General features: G+C 39.5%; 1 protein-coding gene across 2 annotated transcripts in view; it reads left to right on the forward strand.

The window, feature by feature from the left end:
• The window catches only part of COL4A2 (collagen type IV alpha 2 chain), a 142306-nt gene that overhangs the window by 28943 nt on the left and 89788 nt on the right, over positions 1 to 23575 (forward strand). For both annotated transcript variants that reach the window (XM_077173309.1, XM_077173310.1), the window contains exon 4: positions 12511 to 12591. In XM_077173309.1, the coding sequence (XP_077029424.1) occupies positions 12511 to 12591 (81 nt within the window). The remainder of the gene's footprint in view (positions 1 to 12510; positions 12592 to 23575) is intronic.

Below are 23575 nucleotides of genomic sequence, written 5' to 3' on the forward strand. Positions count from 1 at the left end.
TTAATGTGTTTGAGATCTATTCTGCTTACAAAATATAGTGTAGATACTGACTTCTCCATGATCACAGAAAAGAAAGACAAGACAAATATGTGATTTTTCTTTACCTTCTGATGCCTGAAAGTGAAGCTGTGGTTTTTGTGGTAGAGCAAAGGGTCCCTGGAGAACAGTCTTTATAGTGGTTGAGCCATATGTATGGTAATGATTCACTAGAGGTTTGATTCCTTAATCTCCATGGGGAGAACTGTTTTCCTCTACTTGATTTGAAGTTTAGCAGAGTCTTGCATCTTATGTCAGAGGAAAGCCACTGGGTTTTGGTGTTTCAGATCTTAGAGAAGCCAGACCAGTGCCATAATAAGATGGTACCTACTCAAGAGACCAACAGTCTCATTACTGATCTTTAATCTGAAGATCTGTTCTGAACAGAGGCATGAGATACAATCTGTGAGGTTCCAAGGAGGCAAGCAAAGACATAGAGCTTAGATTCATGGTTGTTGTTTTATTGAACATGAACATTGCAGCCCCAGGTTATTTCCACACCATTGCTGATAAAGTTTTTCTAAGATCCATTCTTAGTCTTTGGGCATTCTTTCTCAATATCATTATGTTGAGCTGGCATCACCTATGAGGAGTTTCACAGAAAGCTGCTTATAGCAAAGCTGTATAGATGCATCCAGTCTTCTGGTTGCCTCTGGATTTCAAATTCAAGGCTGTTCTTCCTGGGTTAGGTGGTGTGTACAGCCCATACAGAAACATGTTCTGAATAAAGCATCAGTTACCAGTTTCTAAAACCTTTGAGCTTGATGAGCACTCTGGGATTTGTTCCACCTCTTCTAAGAGTGAAGCTCATATCATGAGTCAAGATCATATCACTGCATTCAGTGAGCTAAAAATGCATTACTTAACTTTTTTCTTGTCTATTTTCTACTTTTTACTGCCAAGACATGAGCATTTCTGAATTTTGTAGATCTGTTTGCAAAATAACAAGCATGTCATGAAAAGGGATGTGAAAGAGAAGCCAAATGACATCCCTTAAGTCAGTTGAGAGCTCGATATTTGGTTGTTTATAATCTCAGTATGTTAGTTGTTTGTACTATGATAAGAGCATTTTTGGTGTGGAGGCTGAGCAACAATTGCAGCAATGCAGACAGTGTTTGTCTGTTGGGCAGGGAAGTGGACCGGAAAGCAGGAAGATCTGGGTCCTAGACCAAGCTGAACCAGTGACTCATCAAACTCTGGGAAAGTGCATTTAACCCAGTTCTGCAACATTGCAGAAATCAGCTCAGCTGCCAAACTGAACCAGAGCATGCTTCAAGTCACAAGTCAGTGGTAATGTGGGAAAGATGAACCCTTTTCTTCATTGAGTAAATAAATGCAATTTCCATATTACCATATCCTGAGCCAATGTTTCATAGTATGGCTGTGGTAATGTTCTTGTATAGTCAAGAGGATATTTGGAAGAAAGTGAAACCTCCCCTATTCCCCCCTTCCAAAAACAAAACCCAAAAAAACCCCAATAAAACAAACAAACCTTGCCACTCTTCCCATTAAAATTATGTGGAAACAGATAGGCAGGATGAAGAAATAGCCAAAGAATAAACTGTCATTTATTTTTTTAGGATTCAGGGTAACAATTCAGCCATTCCAGGTTTCTGATTTTGTAATCTACAGATACAAATACATTATATTGAGATATAGATTTTGACCCCTAACTAGGTAAGTAACTAAAGGAGCTCTTTGGCAGAAGAAAGAAAGATATCATGTGAGTTTTATGAACAAATGTTTTAAGACATTTAATGAAATCAAAAGTATATAGGTGAGAAAAGAGATTATCAATGGTAGTTGACTACCAGATTTTATATCCACAAGAGGCGCATTGGTCTTTTTATACTGAATACTTTCTTCTGTTAGATTACCTTTTCTAAACCTCATTGCAAATAGGAAAACTTCCACAGATGTCTGTATATAGCCCTGATATGTCAGATCCTCTACTGTAGCTTCTTTATTTGCTAAACCCGTATCCAAGGCTTTTGCCAGCAGCAACACAGATCACCTTGGAGCAGAGGCTCCAGTAAGGCTCAGGGAGGAGGTTAAGTTTTGCAATCAAAAGTGGAAAGTAAAATGGGTCAGTAAGAAAGCTAGTTCTCATGGGCTTTTTCTTGACTGAAATAGAAAGGAAATGGTGGGTGAAGCATCTGACCAAGCAGTTAGCAGTAAACCCTTGTATCATCAAATGTAATTCTTTTTCCAGTTTGCAAATCTCTTACCCATTCTTCTTACTTTTAAGGAAATACCAGTCCAGTCCCATGAAGCAGTTCTGAAAAATTGCATAGCAAATTTCCACAATTTATATTTCCACTACTGTCATTTGTCTAACAGCCAACTCTGAAAATTGAGCCAGGGCTGTAAAGGTTATAGTGGACTGGACTTACCCATCAACAGGTTTGATAAATGCAGTGTCAGCCAATCTGTGCCATCACTGATAAACCTGTGCAAATCCATTCCTTCCAAATCATGCTGTCAGGGGTAATTCCATACTTCCACTTCTTGGTAGATATTTCTAATTGTGATTTATATAATTCTGCAGGAAGAATTTAAATTCAGCTTTCTTGCTTTCTTTATTATATCTGATTCTGCAGGCACAAGAAGATTTTAAAAGGCCATTGAAAACCATCGCCAACTTCATCCCTCCCAAGGGAAAAAAGAACTCCCAAGATCTCTTAAGTATTCACTTCAGAACCAGATCAGCATGTCTGAACCATGTCTGAACCATGACTGTAAACAGAACCATGTCTGTAAACAGTTATCAGAGCAAAACAAAGTTAACAAATTCATTTGATAAAAGCAGTTCAGACACAAGTTATTACAGACAACATGAAACAGGAATAAAATCTCAGTGGTTATGCTCACATTTTGGGAAGCCCTGGCACAATTGCAGTGCACTGAAGAAAGTCCAGATGCTGCAGCCATGTGAACAGCTGTACAGCTGGTTTCTGTCAGTCCCCTCCCCACGAGCAGAGTAATGCCATTGCACTGCTGCTGGTTCAAAAGTAAGAAAATCTTTCCTACATTGGCTGGCTGATTTGTTCTTAGTGTAATAGGCACAGATGAGTTCTCAGAAATACTGGTTGCCTATCTAAAGTATAATTAGCAACCTTTAAGGCTTACCAGTCACAAAGAATAATATGTTCTTAAGTTTCCTGAGTCTGCCAATTTACGTAGGTGAGTAAACTAGACAGGTCAAATAACTGGCGTGGTTTATAAATAGACTAAAAAAAAATCTCCATATATAGACTAGTATCCAGACTTTCTATTGTTTCAAGCAAATGATATCATTATTTGGATGTCTTTCCAAAACTGAAAATGACTAGACTTCGGAAACCAGAAGTAGTTAAATATAGAATTGCTACTCTAATGAGTGAATGCTGTGGTTCATTATTATGCTACTAGTATGTGAACAAATGTCTTTCTGTTCTTAGGGATGGGAAAGGAGGTTTTATTCTAGTCATATAAGATATTGCACAAAAGCCAAATTCAGATTAGGAGTTGATAGGCTTTAACATCATTCCTTTATGGAAAATATTCCAGTGTAACTGCACATATCAAGATCACACAGTTCACTAACTTGCACCTTGCATAATCTCTGGGCAGATCAAATACAAAATGCACAGTGGTTTGCATAAATAAAATACTAGAATAAAAATTAAAAATTAAAAGAGAAACAATCTGTGCTTTTCAGTGTCCCTAACAAGTGATTACGTCTACTTTGGCAAGTCACAATAAAATCACAGAATTAAGTCAAAGGACTTTTTTCATTGCTGATAACTAGAAAACACTTCTGACTTCTGTAATACTGGTTTTTAAATGACCTAAGTAGCTTCTGTGGAGATGCATTTAATTCCTAGGGGTGGGGTGTTGAGAACAAGGACTCACGTTAAGATGTCTCAGAGAGGCATCTTAGTCAAAGACCACCATCCTTTTAGATGAGAATTGTCATCTTGCATGTTAGATGAGAGTCTGCTGTCTCATAAGAAAAGATAATAGTGAAAGAATACACATCTCCAAAAGTATGGCTTTGCAAAGATGGGGTCAAGTTTAATAGGATACCAGATTTTATCTTACCAATATGGTAAGGTAAATTTTACAGTAGTTACTGCTGCATCCTGTACCTTTCTCTCAAATTTAGCTAAAAAATCCTATTTGAACAAAGAACCAGATCACATGAAGTCCCCTAAATTTAGGCATCTACATATTCAGGAGGTGTCTGAGTTCTCATTATAATTAAGGAAGCCAATGGGCTTGCCTTAACTAATAGTAATAATTAATGTAGGTATCTTTGCTTACCTTTATTAATACATTTGCAGCTTCAAAATCTTACTAGGCTCATACCTGTGGGGTATTTTTTTCTGCAGGCAAACCCAATTCTGGCCTTGGTAAAACAGAGCAACACTTTTATTCTCCTTTTGTAGTAATTGTGGGCCATAGGTATCACTTCATGGCAGCTTACTATTTGCCCCTTTGTAAGACGTAAGAGACATTTTTAACCATGGTTGCACACTCTTCAAAGAGCTTCATTTTCCTGCAGTATCACCTGTGTCCTGCTACCATATATTCAAGCCTCAGCTGATGACTAAGACAAAATTTGTCATTTCTTTAGGCAGGCTCAAATAGAGAAGTCAGATGATATTTTTCTTCCTTTTCTGGATGCAATTTTGTTCCAGAAAAAGCCTTTTGCATCTTATCCCTCCTTCATTAGCTTCTGAAAGCTGGAGCACTTTCATGCAGAGACCTGGGGCAGCTTTTTAGGATTCCTTTCCAATGGCATTAAAGATTCTTCAAAAATAAGCAGGAGTACTATATTTTTCTATAGAGGTGACTTTTTAAATTGTTTGTAATTTTAAAAGGTTTTAACTGGGTTCTCCTATCTTATATTCCTCTTTTGTAGCATAATGTCTAATCACCTTGTGACAGAAAAAAAAAGGAAAAATATGGCTGAATTAAACTTCATTACCTGTAAAATATGAGACTTCCATTCTCACACTTCTTGACAGAAAACCGTGTCACAACATATGCTGCTTGCTTCAAAATGTGCCATTCGCAAACAAACTCATGTTGGACAACTAGGCAAGACCCCTGGAGAGTTATTCAAATATCTGTGCTTTATATGTAAGCAGCTTTTAAGCATTTCTCTTTGCCTGGCCTCTTAAAGACCTTTTTTTTTTTTTAATGCCTACTATATCACAGCTGCTCTTTCTGGATTTCATCTGGTTTTCTGGGTAAATATGTGTTTGGATGAAAGCCACAAAATTAGAAATGGTTTTATGGAAATGTGATGGATAAGTTCACACTGTATCATGTCTGGCTTCTGCCATTGTTCCAAAGCAGTGTCTCCAGATGGCAACAAGAGAACTTTATAATCTGAAGGGGGACAGTAAATAGTACCTCAAATAAAGTGAACATGTGGAGCTGTGAAGTTTCACTTTGAAATGAAACTATGCAGCCTTCAAATCAAGGCTGCATGCCAGGAGGTTCATATAATCAAGAGTAACAAGCAAGTCCATAAGAGGAAAGTCTTTTATAGCTTCATTTCTGAGATACAGAATTCATGCTTCGCATCTCTGGTTTCAACATACTTGCTAAGACACCCTTGTGAAGACCAGTTTCTGTCTGTTAGGGTCTTCTCAGCATTGGAGACTTTAAATTCTTGCCCTTCCTTTCCTCACCCCAGACATCAAACAAAGGCATCCCAGACCCTGGGAGGAGTAGTGCTTTTGGTTACTTCTCCTTTGTTGCCATTCCCACGCCCATCAGGACTCAGAGCTGAAGCAAGCCCCTTGCTTTCTAGGCATCCTGCTTCCCAGTTTTCTTGATACACCACCTGAGAGGGAGAGGGCATTTGAAACTTCACACCAGTTTATAATAAATAATTGATTGCCACAAGTACAGCTCTTCTCATTGCATTGGGAGGACCCCATTAGGCAGTGGTTAGGAGACCAGCTCTCTTCATACAGATGGTGGAAAGTATCTTTTTGTGTTCTTCCTGGGACCAATTTCCTCCTCCAGAGTTTTTTCATTGAAGGATATGTAAATACATGGCTCCCCCTACTTTTGGTAGGAAGTGTAAACATTCATAAGATTTTGAGGTCACGCACTAAATTATTCTAGTTGCCATGTATCCAGTCTGGAAAAGGTTCTGGCTCTCATTCAAATATGAAAGAAAGAATTAGTTCTTAGTGAAATAATTCTCAGAACAGTTGGAGAGAGGATCCACACCCACATCTTTTCCTTCCTCTCTGCCTGTGCCAATTATCTCTCCCTTTCCCTGGACAATTAAGGTCTTCACAGTGGTCTTACTGTGCCATGCACTAGCGGGACTGTTAGCAGGCGGTTTCCGATGGCTGATTGCAACTTTGACATTGTAGCTCTGAGGAGAGACCAGGCCTGTTCCTGGGCAATCCAGGCCTTCTCCACTGACAGCATTCTCAATATTCGTTTTGAGTGGTTGTTTATACATATTTCTAGAGAAATAAGTTTGGTAACAGGCAACAAATGTTTTCAGCTCTTAAAGGAGTAAAATGTTTGGTTTGAGCAAAGACAACTGTGCTGTCACATTTGAATCCGATGAAGTTCTTCTCTGTCTGGTGATGATCAGCAGCAGGAGTACTCTGTCATACTCCTACTTTATTTTTTCTTCTTTCTTTTGAAGGAAGCAAAAAAATAATGTTTCTATGTCAGGGCTGTATAAACCAAATTTGAAATTAATGTCGGTATCAACAGCTGAAGGTCAAATGTGAAAGCAGAGGTTCGTACTGGAGGTGTGGCCTGGTCTGGTCTCCCTGGCACTGACACAGAGGCTGACTCTCAGGCATGCCAGGAATTCCCTCGGGACTTCCAGGCTGAAGCCTCACTGGAAGCATCTGAATGTGCTGTTCGAGTGTGCTGTGCATTGCCGCACTGCAGGGGCACTCAGTATGTCAGCACCTCAGTCCTAGCTCAGTGCTTCTGCAAGCTCCTCAAACTTCTAAAACATGCCTTGGTGAAACTTGGGTGAACAGAATGGGGCTTGTCAGCACAGAGGTTAATGCACAACTACAATGTACAAAACGTTATCAAAGAAGATGTCGGTGTATGGAGTCTTTGATTGCAAGTTGCAATATTTTCATTATAATTTCCGTAATTATTTTTTGAGCTGTATGTAAGGAAATGGCTTATATTTCCTGGCCTTTCTGTACTCATAGAACTGTACTTTGAGGTCTGTCTCTGGTTGCTTTTGTTTTTTGTTAGAATACCAGCCCTTGAAGTGGAGGTACTTGAATGGGCACACAGAAATGACAGCTATCCAAATGTGGCCAAGATTAGCAACAAATAAATCATTAACGTGTGGAAAAGTTTAAAGAAAAGTGCATATGTATTTCTGTGTTTTTTAAGAGCTTGGCTGAAAGAAACTGCATTTAAGTTGTCTTTTTTTGGCTGAAGATGTGTAAATAGAGAAATAATATTGTTTGGAGACAAAAAAATTATGAGAAAGCAAGAGGGCAGAAAAATTTTTGTGCTGGGACACACACATTGTATGCTTGCTATACATAAAAATGAGAAATATTTACACTAGGCAAATATGCAAGCTTTACAAACATAGGTGGCACTTACTTACATGTTTTCTCTTGCTTTTGTTTGAGCAGTGTTCATGTTCCTTGAACATGATGAATATATTCATCCCAGCCCAGTGGCTGGGTAAGCCAGCTCTGGAGATGCTTAGCTTTGAACAGTGTGACCTGAGCGGTGTTAGATGTAACTTAAGATTTGCTGATTAAAGAAAACACCTCTAAAAACTTAGCATTTCTTTATTTGGCAAAGCAACTTATCACTGTTGTTATTAGTAATTATTCACAACCACATCACTGCAAGAAACAGTGAATTACAATTCTATATCTTCTTGTTATTATAATTTGTACAAAATCACTGTAAAAAATCTGATAAATTACACAAAAGGGCTATTAAGTTGGAATTCCACTGCCTCTGCTCCTGCAGTTGGCATTCAGGAGTAAGTCTATCCTTCCTTACAAGCTTATCCCTTTTTACCCCACCTTCCCACAGGGACATACCTGGTCAAGAGACCTGTGGTCTCTCCCCATGGGGGCCCCCAGTGGGCTTGTGCTCACAAGTCAACATCACTGCTGCCTGCAGATGTCCCAGCCCTTGCTCTTAGTACATCCTCACCACTTTCATTCTTCACCTAATTTGATGCCCTCTTCACCTTTTTTTTTTTTCCCCCAAGTTTTTCCCACCCCCGCACTACTATTTCCCTGCCTGTACTCCTCCCAGATAAACAACCTACTCTTAATTTCTTTTCCCTCATTGGTCCCATATTTTTTACACTCAAAAGTTACTTTTTCTGACACTATTACCTAGGCAATATTTTCTCTAATATGGTATTACCATTACGGTTGGCTGAATGAGACAGCGTTGCCTCCAAGGCCTGCATTCTGACCCTGTGGGTCTCATTGGGAACATTAATGTTACACATTTCTGGACAGAATTGCCATACTTTACTCTTGATTCTCTAGCCTAATTCTAATTAAGCAGCACCTCACCTTATGCACAGAGAGCTTGCACACCAGTGCAATGGCATAGCTCATTTTTTGTTTGCACATATGTCTGCTCTTAAATAAAGTTCTTCACACTCAGTGTTCCCATCAAAGGATGTGTAGCTTCCTGTGAGAGTGAGACTTGGGCACTTAGCACAGGATTCATCTCATGTTAGCTGGACATCTGCTCTGTAGACACATCTCAGCCAGTTACCCTATGCTACATCTCTAATCCCCTTACCCTCCTATGATGAGATTTAGGTGTGGTATCTGAAATAGATCTGATGAGAGTCTCTGGGTGATCTAAAACAGCAGCTGGATGTTGTGCCTATATTGCATAAATCTTAAATTAGATCCTATAAACCCCATTTCTAGACTCTGGCTAAACTCTGGACTTCTTAGAAATTGGTGTGATTATACATCATCCAAAACATGAGAAAGACTTGCAGCTGAAAGGCTTCTCAGCAGACACCTTCATACTTGAAGGCCAGTTCTTCCAGACTACACAAATCCTAGAATATCATTCTGGTACACTTGTCTTCATTTAAGTGCATACTGAGCTAGTCAGGAGATCCATTTCCCCATCCTTACACTTTCTACAGGGGGTGGATCTCTCTGTGGAAGCTACCTCCACCCACCTTTGTGGTTGAGAGGAAGCAGTAGGACCTTTCTGGGAGAGACACAGTCCATCAGTTTTAAATTCCAGTGTAAGGATGGGATGAAGGATGTCCTAGATGTGACTGTTCTTGCCACTGACCAAAAAGGCTCCTGCTCAGTTCAAAACAACCACATAGGGTTATCACCATTAGTGTTATGTTCCCAGAAATCTGTTTTCCTCAGGACACAAATAGTTGAGGACTTCAAAGTACATTGTCCATTGCTAAATTTGAAACTTTCAGGTTTTTGCATTCTAATTATTGACTGATATATGTCCATTTGATTTCCCTTCATTTCAATTGTGGGTCCATGGGTATAGTTGTTTTTAGCAAAGTTCTACAAGAATCCTTAACAGACTTACTTTTGAATGTTAACAAGCTTGTAAACCATACTGTTTTAGACTGTAATTCCCAGTAATGTAAGCTCAAACAGCGCAGCAACCTTAAAAAAATTATAAATATTGTAGATATTGTAATAGTGGAAGATAGTAGAAAATGCTGCATGTGACTAAAAGTTCCCAGAGTCATTCCACGAGCAGTTGAAAAGTGAAGAGGTGGAAATTAGGTAATAAAGAAAGCCCAAGTATAATCAAGATGAGGTATCTTACTGCTGGTCTCAAATGCTTTCCCATTATGTTCCCTACCCTTGGAGAATCTTCCAGATTTTTCTTTTCATTATCTGCAGAATCTGTGTGCATAAAAGGATACAAAATGAAAAAATAATGAAAAAAAAAAAAAGCTTCCTAAAATTGTGGAAGAAAACAATTGTGTCCCCATATTAGCTGCTGGTATTGTTACAGCATGCAAATTAAAATATTGGATGGTGGATAGTACACAAACAATAGACCTTGAACTTCCATTTGAAATAAGCATTAGCAGCCTCCTCCATTTTTTTCTTACAAGTGCACAAATATCTTAACATAGTTCTGATTCATTTTCTATTTTCTCCTTGACAACAGTTTACCAAATTTAGAGCCACTATGCTATTTAAAGAAATAAACTTATTGTTCTCATTATTTTTTTCTCAGTAGGCAAAACTGAGAACCCACATGATCAAATTACTGTATCTGTCTGTTACTCTTAGGCTGGGATATGCTGTTGTTTACAACTCTGAGAAAAACAGATTCTAAAAGTTCAGAATTGATTGTTCCCAATGGCAGCACTACATAGCACAGTTCTCCTTAAAGTATATCCACATCCTCCAGAGGAGTATGATCACACAGGCCATTCATCTGCATGGCATCCCTAAAAATTAATAGAACTATACTCAATTTCAGAGAAGTAACTGTGGGGGAAACTCCATTAAATGAAGGATACTGAGAAAAAGGTGCACATTTCATCTGCAAATAGGTTAATAAGAAATCAACTCCATGGAAATTGTGAGGTTTATTTGACTCAAAAATGGACCAACCTGAGCAAACTGCTGGAGTTTATAAAATTATCTTGATTTAATATTTCCTCTAAACAATAGCTTAAACATAAATCAGAACTCATGACATGACACAGAATTCTGCTACATCCATGAAATAATTTCCTGAATAAAACAACTAACCTAGGTCAGGGCATGGTTTCAGTTTGGTGGACTGCTTTGTTCAGTATGAAAACCCTACCTCCTCAATATAAAGCTGAAACAAAAGTGCTTTAGTATATAAAAGTACTTTAGATACAGACATGAACCTTCTCATGACAAGCATAAAAACTTGTTTTGGGAACTTTGTATTTCTGTGTATCATAAGATTAAGAGTCTGATGTACAAACATGACCAAAGCAGGACTTAGATAGTGCTTGGTGCCTGCTCCATACCTTTTATTAATTTGACTGCCAGGGAGATATCCAAATCCCAGAGCTGTGTTTTCAGGTAGTGTGAAGGCAGAAATGGATACCAGAGAAATGTGACTGAAAAACCTCAGGCGTTGAGTAGAGGATTGCTTAGAGCCCCATGGCAGCTTTGGTCCCCGCTCTGTTTTAGCTCCTTTAGTCAGCCCTAGAGGCAGGAATAGCAGCATTACTGTCTATTTATGAAACAGCACAGCAGTTCAGAGCACCCATCCTGTTTTGGAGCCTTGTTTATGTCCCCTTCACCTCCCTTTCAAGAGATTATGAGCTCAAGCTCTGAAGGAGGCAGAAAAGTGAAGGCACCATTTGCTTTAGCCAAGAGGAGAGCAAGTGAGATGGAGCCTGACTCTGCTCCCTACAGCTGGGTTGCCTTGAGGTTTCATGTGAGGAGCAGTGCATGTGAAATGCCCTGAATGAGAGATTCGAGTTTCCTGTAGCCACTAGACTTAGTCCTTCTCTCTATTTCTTCTGACTGTATTAATTATTGACTGTGGGCCAAGTCAGGTTCAGAAATAGTGATGAGAAATCCCTTCCTTCTTTCCCAGATTACTTACTAGCTGCTGGGTCATTTTCAGGGGGTTCCAGTGGGCTGCAGGCAGGTCTTCACAACATTCCTAATTATTAAGTTACATTTATAAAAGTCATACCACAGCATCTTTGCTGTTCAGGTTTCTGAACAAGACTGGCTGTGGCTGCTACATTCTGTGCAGGCACTTGCATGGAATATAATCTGAGTTTGCCTGCCTACTGAAGTCTGTCCAAGGATTTCTGTGGAGCAGTGCATATTTTGTGATCCATATATTTGTGGTCCATGCCAATGTGGTTGTGGTCAGGCAGGAGAGATATAACTGAAGACATTTACTTAGGCTGGGAGTGACTTCTAAATCACAGTGGTTGACTGCTGGCAAATTTTTTGTTCCTCCAGAATAGGTAGCCATAGAAGAGGAGAAAGCAGGAGTTTGGCTCATGATTTTGAACATGATACCTACATCTTTCTTTATGTCCACCAATAAATATTTCAAAATACAGCAGCCATTTGGAGCATGCACAGAAGGATGTGCTGCATTGTGACCTAGGACTTAGTCCATGTCCCTAAAGAATTCAAGCAGCTGCACTTCTGTGATGTGATATCTATTGCATGTGTCAAAAAGATACGTGAGATACTGCTCAACATCAAGCTGCAGTGTTTTGAAAATGTGGAGGGAAATAAATGAAGTAACATTATATTTCTTGATGCTGATCTCCAAGAACTGGACAGCCACTCATGGTTGTTTCTAAGCATATATTAAAGAGGTTTCAGCTGTAAATCCTCGATCTGATCCTGGTCTTTGCTTTAGCAGTTCCCAGCAGGTCTGCTAATCAAAGCTGATCGTGTTGTTTCAGATATTCTAGCTGATATCTTTTAACTTTTGTGTTATGTGTGTTCTGGTTTGCAGGGTGGAAAGAAATACACAGGACCATGTGGAGGCAGAGACTGCAGTGGAGGATGTCAGTGTTTCCCTGAAAAAGGAAGCCGTGTAAGTAACATTTTTTCCTGTAAATTGTTCTTGATGGTACAAGTTCAATGCTATATATTTTGCTATAGGTGGACTTGCACTAGACTGCTAAGAGTGCTAAAACCATTATTCTTTTTCAGGAAAAAGTTGTTGGTATTTCATCTTACTTTCTCACAGGCTTGCAGATTTGAAGAAATGGTTTGTTGTGAATGCCTTGTTGTGATATGTAGCAGGCACCTATCTCAAAAGATGAGGGCCAAGGAATCTGACGGCCATGACAAGCTGATCAGATCAGAATGATGAAAAGATACCACATACATGCATGGGATACAGACATTTGATGATTTTAGAGATCTTTTCCAACCTAAATGATTCAATAATTCCGTGATTCTAGATGATTTCCACTAGAGCAAGAAGGAGCCATGCCTGCAAAACCTGAAATCCCTGCTGAAAGGCAACTGTTTAGAATTCCTGGCATTATGTTGTGGCTGACAGTCTGTTCTTCATTCCAGGAACTAGTGAGGAATGAGGCAGAGGAAAGGAGATGGGGTGGAGGGGATTAGCCACCTGCCACAAAGAGCACTGAGAAATAGGGCAGGGCTCCTATCCTGTATGGCTTGGAGCCCTGGCTGGCAAGCTCCTTCTGTACAGCTTGGTCTTCTGCAGCTGAGACAGTGACTCAGCCTTTTCCATCCACCCATCTCTAAGAATAGGTCAGGCAAGAGATGTGGTGGCAGGTCATGTGCTTGTTCTGCTATCACAAACCTCATAAGATTTTTCAGTCCTCTGCCTTCCCTCCACACAGCCAGCCACCAGTTCCCATTCCCATTCCCATTGCATTCCTCAAGCTTGACTCCACGTCTGAGTGGAGGGAGAGGTGGCAGGAAAGTCACAGTGTAGGTGGGAGGCAAGGAACATTGCTGTTTACAGCAGAAGTCCTGATGTCTCCATGGAAGTCAGATGATCCTGGGGCCACCATGCCATGGGGACTGTTATGGTTATACTCCCATGGCCTGACCATGAGCTGCTCATGATCTGCTTTCCATTACAATAACCCAATGGCAACCTGATGATCTGAGGACAAACAAGCCATCCCCTGAGACACAGCTTCCCATGGGGCTCCCTCCAGCTGTTACCCTCATCATCCAGCACATGAAGTTTGGCGAGTGCCTCCTGCCACTTCCCACTTTTTTTTGATTTTCCCACTGAAAATCAAAAACTGATGCTGTAAGATGCTCACTAGAGTTCATGAAAATATCTGTTGCAAAACTACCAACTTTGAAATGTTTTTCATGCTCCTTATTGACTGAATGACCTTGAATTTCAAGTTGCCAAATATGAAAGAAAAAAGAGGTAGTTGAACAAAACTAACTGCATAGGTTGGAAAAGCTGAAAATGTGAAAATACCACAGTAGAGAAGCAGTCAGGTGCCACTGACAAGAAGCTCCCTGTGAGTTGCTTCCTATCTAGATTGGGAAAATGAGGGCAGATTTTATGTACTTGCTTACCACTCTCAGTTTTACCTCAGGAAAGTAAGTAAACCCACTTACTAATGAGGTTGGCCTCCCTTTAAATAGATGCTCAAAAAGAGAAAAAGGACATGCTACAAAACATAAATTATATTTTACTGCTTGTGGTTAATTGTACAAGATGTGAAAAAGTATTGGAAAAGGGGATTTACAGAATTTTACACTTCAAAAATAATATTTTATCCCTCTGTATTTTACCTCTCTGAAATGATACACCTTATTCTGATTTAGCATACACTGCCTGTATTTTGTGTCTGCTGATCTCTTCAGCTGTCACAACCTCTGTTAAACATCTGGTTTAAGGAAAAAGATTGGCCTTTAGAGTCTAGTCAAGTTTGGCATAGCTTCTGGTCTCATGCTAATCCTCAATGGGAATATTTATTTTCACAAAAGCTCAGTATAATCTGGCACGGCGCACGTTCTCTGTTCGAGGTGACTCATTGCGTGCACAATAGAGGTCCTGCGTGTTTGCACTTGTCAGAGTGCCTGAAGCAGTCTGGCAGAGCCTGCTTCTGCAGTGGCTCTCCAGCCCAGGTGCCACAGAGCTGTCACTTGCCTGCAACTCAGGTAGGAGCAGCACTGCAAGGGTCTGCAGCCAGCTGTCAGCCCTGCCATCCTCTGGAAATTCACCCTCTGTTAGTGACAGGTCAAAAACCAGGCAAATTAAAAGCATTTTCTTTGGATTGCTGCTACTGAATGCACATCAGCATCTGTTGAATGAGGTGAATTCATTGAAGTGGTAAACACAATTGCGAAGTGTGAAAGGAGTGAAGGTGTGAAGGAATTCCTGCTCTTTATTTATATATGCCTCTACTTCTTTTGTTGTCATTGTAGTCTTAAGATACAGCATTTAAGGAAATAGGCTTAGCTTTATTTGTTGTCTTAATGCAGTAACTTTTGTTTTTTAAAAAGTATTTTTTTGCAAAATATGCCCACTGGTATCTCCTGGGACTCTGTGCTAGATGCAGAGAGGCACTATCAAGATGTGTGCAGATTCATCCTGGCTTTGGTGATCTGGGCCAGGTCTCCAGGTGCAGGGCATCTGGCAGCCCTGTGCTACTGTCTACACTGCTTTTGGTTCAGGACTGGTGAGGACAGGCACAAAGGCGCAGGAAAGCTGAATCCTGCTTCACAGTGGCAGTTTCTAGAGGCAAAAGGCAACCTAGCACAAATCAGTGCACCCACCTAGCAGGCCTACTGGAAAGAGGTACGTGGTTTTAGGTTTTCTCTACTCTGTTTTGGCTGGGCTTGACCCTGCAGCTTTCACTGGGCTCAGACACAGCTTAAATCCAGTGATAACAGAAAAACAAAACAGCAGAAGCATCATCTGCCCACTGTAGTGGTGGGGGGAGCTGCTGCAGCTAAGCAAAAGCATCATCTAGCCTGCAACCTCCTGCCTCTTATCTGAGCTGCTCCCAGGGCTGTGAGGACACCTGCAAATGGCACTTTCTTCTTCATTCCCAAAAGGAAAGCTGGTCAAATCCAAATGTGCAGAGAATCAGGACATTGTTAATAACTGTGTTAGCAACTCACAGCAAATGCTGAGTTGTTTCTTGGAGAAGTTTCTCCAAAGAAATGTCTCTCAGGCCATACATGATCCCCCTGAAGTTCCCACCTCCAGTCCTGCTTTGTATTCACATCTTCATAGCAGAAAGAGTAAAAGGTCCTTCCATAAGCTGGTTTTGGTTTTCCCAGTCTTTATTGACATTTTAGTCTTTGTTCTTTTCACTTCAGCCCAGTTATGTTCCAGTTGTATTTACTGTTAGCTGGTTACAAATACCCAGTCTATCTAACCATACCTTGCATCTAGGTAGATGGCTGGAGCTGGGGCTGCAGGAGCCAGGCTTGGGGACCAGCCTTGGCCCCATCTCCCCTTCTCACAGTGGGCAAAAACTCAGTGGAGTTGCAGTGCAAATCAAGGCTCCTGGAGGAGTGTTCAAATCCACATGACAAGAAACCATAGTATAAGCCTCAGTGGAGGACACAGAGTGAGAAGACAGAGGAAAGACAGCAGACTTTTCTCCCTGAGCAGATTAATCTTCTCATTTTCTTCTATGGCAACTTCTCCTAAATTGTTCTCCTACAACAAGAGACTCACCCGTTCCCTAAGGTGCATTTGGAGAACATAATATAAGGAGTACAGGGATGCCTGGATGTGAAGGAAAAGAGTAAAGGGAAACACTGATAAGGTATTGAAATTCTGTTTTGAATGAAATGGAAAACCTGGATTAAATGAATTTTTTAAAATCTGGTTTTCTTTCTTTTTCCTCAAGATTTTTATTGCAGCTCCTAAAATCTTGAGATGTATAGTTCTTTGTAAACCATGCATTGCTCAGAGAACAATATATGTGCCTTAAAATTTGTTAAACATTAATGCACTTATGTAGGAAATGATAACTTCATTCAGTACAATGGCCAACTGTTTGATCCATTGAAGTTCATAATCAGCCTCACTTCATCACCAGCCTAGAAGGCTTTATAGAAAGTGGAAGTGAGTAGAAATCTTTTTGATCTTTCTATAGAGTGAGAAATTGCACTCTTTTGTACTTCCCAAGTCAAGCGTCTAACAGTGCTCAAGCCATTTAGCCATTGTTTTTGCAAGGGGCCGGAATGGTGGAAACTGAAATTATAAGACAGCTTTGTGTCCCCCCATAAAGGCCACTTCTTGGGAAAGCCCAGACATTTATTTTTAACCTAGACTGACATGAGTGTTCACTAGCAGTCCTTTACAGATAGCTGTTCTGTTGCTTTCACTGATGCAGTGGCCAAGGGTAAACTATTACCAGTACACCTAAAATTACTTCTGTCTGCTTTTGGATGCTACACAGTTGGGAAATATAGTATGTGATATTTGCTTGCAAACATTTTCCATACAAGTTTAAGTCTTAACACATGGGCTAGATTTAAATGTGTTTCTTTGTAATTAAAACCAAACAACAAAATAGAACACACAAATATTCTAAAGTCAACTCCATTATTATATTTTAGGGAAATGTTTAAATCCAATAAAATAATTTCATCAACTGTTAGTGTTATTCTTGTATATCATAATTAACTGGCTTCCAAGCTGGTATAATGGCAGTAGCTCCTTGTAAGTCTGTTGGTGTAAACTGATATATCTGATTAAATCTGATATTTAATTTTTTTTTTCCCACAAAATAATAACATTAGAAGCATCTTCTTAATTATTCATCTAGCTCACTATTCTGTTCCCAAAAGTGAACTACCATAAGAGATGCTATTTATAGGGAGCACAGAGTTCTGGCAATTTTCTGCAGTCCATTCACTTGCACCCAAGATAACCCAATTTAAATATTCCTTCAGTATCTGTGTTTTGTCCTGAATTTTTCCAGTCCTTTTTTGAAGCTACTGTAACTGTGTGTCTTTGCAACCTCCAGTGGCACTATTCAAATGATATAAATTATATAAATCACTGTCTGACCTGTTCTAAGCAAAGCTCCCTCTGGTTTCCTCAAATACACCCTGTTTCCAGTACTGGGATATTTAGAGTAGGTCTGTGTTTAGGTTACTCACTGTTTCCCTAATTTTGTAAATCTCAGTTATATTCCCTCTCAGCTTTCTCTTCTCCAAAAAGGTGAGTCACTTTTTAGGTTCTCTTTTGAAGGTGACACTCTAGCCCTTAGTCCCTTTACTCTCTCATTCTGTGACAGACCAGAACTGTACCCATCCAGTTTGGTGGGGTCCTTCTGGATGTCCCAGCATGAGAAATCATCAGATCTCCTCATTCCTCAGCACCAGCATCATATTTAACAACTAAGAGGGATTAGTATCATCTACAGATACTCAGATGTTTCACAGTTCAGTCCCTTCTGTAGATCACATTGGAATCTTTGCAAAAACCAGTTACAGCAATTGTCTGAGAAGACCCAATGGTGTTATGTCTTCATTTTGAAATTTGACCATCAGGTGCTATTCTTTTCTTCCTATCCTTTAGCAGCCTTCAGTCCATAAGAGCACCTCTCTTACAACCCCAAGATAATTTATTTTAAAAGCTTCAGTGAAGCATTTTATAAAAACAGTTTTGAAAATTCAAATACATTGTAGTCACTAAGGCTTGTTTTACCATGATTATCCTTGAGCTCAGTTATTGTGTTCCTTAAGGTGGACTACTGCCTTGCCAAGCAAGAAACTTAAGTAAACTGGCCCACAGTTCTCAAAGTCTCCTCTTGAGCCCCCTTTCCACATGGAAGCTTGGTTGGCACCAGCCCACTGATGCAGTGGCAGTTTGTAATGCTGGGTCACACACTTTGGCCAGCAGTTCTGCAGTTTCACTCTTGAGTTCCTTCAGAAGTCATGGGTGAATGCTCCCACTCATGTTCACTTAGTAACACCTGCCTTACCTGTTTTATCTACTACTTCCTTCATACTTATCTGAAATTATTCTGTCTCAAGGAATAGAGATCTTCTCAAGTACCTTCAGCAGTAAAGACCTCTGCAGAGAAGTCACCAAGTTTCTCTGCTATGGCCTTCCTATCCCCAAATGCCCCTTATGAGCTCTTGGCATCATGTGGTGCTGCTATTTCCCTTGATGGCTTTTTGTTTTCCTTTAAACAACTTCTTACTATCAGCTTGGTTATCTTCTGCAAAATCTTCTCATTCATTTTTAGCCATCCTAGTTGCCATTTATTCTTGATCTGTTTGTGGGCTTTCCTGTTCATTTCAGCAATGTTTTAAATGCCAGCCCTTTTGCCTACAATAGCCTCCTTAGGTTTTTTTTTTTTTTTTTATGAGCTATGCAGAGTTTTTATTGAACCATTTTACTTTCTTTTTGATATGTGACATAAAGTTTACTGGGATTTTTAATACAGTGTTTTTGAAAAGCCTCCAGGTTGCTTTAGGCTTCTTGCCTTTTTGACTGCTTTTTCAGGCTTTTACTATTTTTGTGATTTTTATGTATTTCCCCTTCTTGAAATTGGATATCTGTGTGATGTATTTGTTTGGCTTACTTTATCCCAGTGCACTACAACATTCAATTCAGTTATATTTTGAAGCTCTTGCAGAGCAGTTCTCCCAATAGTACCTCTTGAAGCAGGTCCCGTGCAGCACTTGAGACTAAACCCAGAGCAGCGTTCTTTCTTATGGGTCTCAGTGTTTATTGTGCTAAGAAAAAAGTCAGTTAGTGGGTCTAATACTTTTATTTCTTTATCCCATCTGGATGAGGCATTTTGCCTGGCAGTATGTGGGTAGTTGGAATTGGCCAGTATTGCTACCTGATCTACTTGTGCAGCTTCTCTATTTCACTGAGTATTTAATTATTGGTGTCTTTAACAGAGGAATCCTAAATACAAACCAAGTCCTACCTTTCTTTTATTTCCACCCACAAGGACTCCTAATGTTCCCCTCCTCCCTATTTTTTTCTGTAACACTTTGTTGTAGCCTGCACGTATTGTGCCATTGCCCTGTCTGTATCTCATTTTCTGTTGTTCCTGTACAGTAGATGGACTAGTCTATGTGTGCTACAGATTATCCTCCTTTCACCAGCATGAGATGCCTTTTATATCAGGGTTGTCATTCATTGCCAAGTGGCATAATTCCATAATCTTATTCTTTAGATTTCTAGCATTGCTGTGGAAGCACTTGCAACTTTTGACCATCCTCTGTTGCAAGCACCAGTCAAGTGGAATTGTAAATTGTATTATTTACCTTACCTATTCCATAAAGCTGGCCAGGACCTCAGTCTCCCACACAGCTGCCTTGAGTTAACCCCCTTGGACACCCCTGTTCTACTTTCCCTCATGAGGGGTATAATACAGAATTGTATTATGGTCACCAGTCCCTTCTACCAGAACAAATTCCTACCTGGCCATCTCATGGGCTCTGCTCCCTTTGCACTTAGCAGCCCTTTCAGTCCTCTCACCTGTTCCAAATCCAGCTCTCTGTGTCAACTCATCAAACCTCCTGCTGCCATCTCCAGCTTTGTCCTCTCCTGGAAGATTCACTCTGTCCCAGGAGCATCCTCACACCCAGCAGACATTATAGTCAGCTAGAGCTTATCAAAAGTTTGATCCCTTCTTCCAGGCTGATCATCCACCTTCCCTCTCTCTGACAAACCCTAAACATCTTGATCAGCATCAAGATTTTGTGGGATTTTTTTGATGGTCAGCAAGACAGAAATGGGTTGGAAAATGTCCTATTTGCTTTCCAGTGTTTGCCATATACAAAGCTTTGGGAGTGAACTTGATCCCATATCTACTGAAGTACTGTCAGATTCTGCAGCAGAATGGATAGAAGTACCAAAAATTGGTGCTTCAAAATCTCACATTGCTTCATAGACCAAGGTTAAGTCTCTGGAAAATTCCCAGAGGAAAAGCTGCCCTCTGAGGGAAGGTATTTGGAGGTGGTGTTTTTAATGCTAACAGATTTAAAAGTAAAGTGCCTGTGGTATTAATGAGCACTATACATGGGATAGGATGGGATGACACTCTTCATTGTTTCAATGCTGTAATTGAGTTGGGTGTGGTACTTCCAGATTTAATTTTCTTTTTTTCTCTAGTGAAGGTGATAGAGGAGAGCAGCTCCATTGGCAAAAGACAGGAAAAGTGTTACTGTAAAATCTGTTTAACAGTGCAAAGCTAAATTCTGCTTTCAGATACATGCATACAGTTTTCTTTTGCACATGTGTGTGAGGGTAGTTTCAAATCAATCCTTTTTTTTAAGTTTATACTTTTAAAACTCAGCCTTACAAGGTCTTGCCAGCATACACAAATGCCTGAACTCTTGATATTGTTCCATAGGCACCTGAGTCTTGGGTATAAGGTTTAATTGCATGAACTGTTAGCAGCAAACAGGCCCAAAATCTTTAGAGTTCACTAACAAAGGCAGGCAGTGTACAGGTTTGCTTGACAAAACTTGAATTTGTGTCAGTCTGAAACTTGGTATCTTTATGACCTAATGGTTTATTTAATGAGGATTGCTTTACCTGGGCTACACTGAAAATTAATCAACCATGTAGAGGGATAGTTACGTTGTTTGCTAATTGCTGTCCTCTAGTACATTTGTCTTGACATTTTTTGAGTGAAATATGCATGTTTCCTTTTTTTTTTTCCCCTGAGCTCTGTTTATACATGTTTAATCAACATCAGAGATCTTTTTGAACTAGTGGATGGAGATTAGATGACTTTCCCATGAGCAAGAAGCTCTACTTCCCATATATGCATTCTACACAAAATCTGAGATTTGGGAAGCAGTGAAAGGTCTTCCTCAGAATCTCTTTCAAATGAAAAAAATGCAAGATATATTAAAAAGCAAATCAGAGTGTTTTGTTTCAGTATATGCAGGAGTGCAATTGCAACATTCACACAGAAATCACATTTTCATTTGTAAATGTTCAGAACATTGTAAAGAATATTTAAAAAATAAAATTAACTCAAATGGAGACTTTCTTTCAAATCAAACAAAATATGCATATTGACCAAAAATTATTTTTTCGTTCCTTTTGCTCTTTTGCAGAACATTTCTATTTCAACCAGATATGAAACATTGTTTGATTCCATAAGTAATGTATAGAAATTGTATTTATTTGTAATCCAAAAGAATAGAAGATTTTTTAAGCCTATCCCATGGTAACAATTTGCACTCACTGCCTTTTGCTCCAGCCCTGAAAGTAAAATCCCTTCAAAGCCTTTTCAAATCAAATGTACAGAACTGTACAGAAGAAAAGAAGAATGATACTTCAATTAAAGGTAATCAAAAGGACACATTCACCTTTTTATTTGCATTTTCAGTTTAATAATTTTAAACTCCCCTGGATGACATACATTATCTCCAGCAAAATAAGGGCAAGGTATGTAACATTCATGCAGATACTGCACCTTCCTCCTAAAGCCCAAGGTTAGACCTGTGCAGATACTTCTATGACCTTGTATCAGAAACGTTTGCAATCTCAGCTGATGTGATGAGAAAACAATTCAACAGCATTGGACAAAGCTCAAGAATTTGTGTCATCAATAAGAATGAATACCAAGGTTGCAGTTTAAACAAACTTATGACCGAAGTCAATATGCTGGATTAACTATTTGTATTGTAGATTCAGCTCTTCCATTTGAAATGACACCATCTGATGCCTTTTACATTACCTATGTGATCTGTGGATTTATGTTACACTCATTGAAAAAGCAAATCTTACGGCAGTTTGCTAATAAATCGAGAAGGTATTTCACTGATATTTCAGGAATTTATTTTGAGGGCAGCATTTTTAAGAGTGTATTTGAACACCTGCATTTAACAAATTGGAATGAAAGATGGAGAGAAAATGCAAGAGAAATTGCAGTAAGAAATCAAGGACCATTTTATTTCAGAAAATAAAACAAGACTTAAGATTTAATTCTAGAAAAGTTAGTTCTAGTGAAGAACTAACAGAAAGGAGACTTTCTGGAGGTGAGTAGTGCAAAGTTAACTTTGGTGATAATAGCCAATGCTGAGATAAGAATCCTTTGGATGCAATTCACAACCACTTAAAAATATTGCCATACCTTTTTTCTTGAATTGTTTTTGTTTTATCCTTCCTGTCTTCCTGTGAAATCTTGCAAGTATATTTTACCTTATTTAGAAAATAAGTACCTGAAGTTAGAGAATGTCACAAGTGTCTACTCATCTGTCACCTTTCCACACAATGGGGTCAATAGTGTCTGCATAGACAGCACATCCTCCTGTATGTATATATGTATGTGTGTATGTGTGTATATGTGTCTGTGTGTGTGTGTGTGTATGTGTGTATGTGTGTATGCATGTGTGTCAGCTCTGTGGGGTAGAAGTTTCCCATCATGGAGTGCTCACAGTGCCAAGGGTTTGATCTCTGCATGGTCCATTCACTCAAGAGTTGGACTGGATGATCCTTATGGGTCCCTTCCAACTGAGAATATTCTGTGATTCTGTATCATTGATCTTTTTCACATATGAATTTCACTTCATTAAGGAAATGAAATGCACTGTCAGGATTGTTTTCAGAAAAATGTGTTGTTCATTTGGTTACACCGTCAGGCTTTGACTTCTAGCACTCAGACAGTTCAACTACTGCACAAAAGTAATATCTGTGCTTTCAGCCAAGTTTTGCAATTTCTGCTTACTGTGAGAAGAAGTTTAAAGATAGAGCAGCAGGGGGATGATGGTTTTACTCTGTGACTGGGTAGCTCACACAGGCATCCAAGAGGGATAATCCAGGTCATCCTTTAGCACTTAAATTATACTCCAGAGATTGTAAATGTTTCTCATGACATATGTCTGAGGCTTTACAAATTTCTCAAATGGTGCTTGTTTCTATTTTCTGTATTTTTGTCACATGGGAGCAAGTAACATTGACCCATTTTCCTTTTGTCTGCTTTGCTAAGTACCAAACTATTAGTGGAATCCTTTGAGTCTGACCTGGAGAGACCAGGAATGTGGGAATGGGCAGGCTGTCATCTCAAACAGTATCTGCCGAGGCAGACTGAGCCTGTTCTCAGCATTTTCTTACTGAC

This window comes from Agelaius phoeniceus, chromosome 2, assembly GCF_051311805.1.
Source record: "Agelaius phoeniceus isolate bAgePho1 chromosome 2, bAgePho1.hap1, whole genome shotgun sequence".
Classification (NCBI taxonomy): Eukaryota; Metazoa; Chordata; class Aves; order Passeriformes; family Icteridae; genus Agelaius; species Agelaius phoeniceus.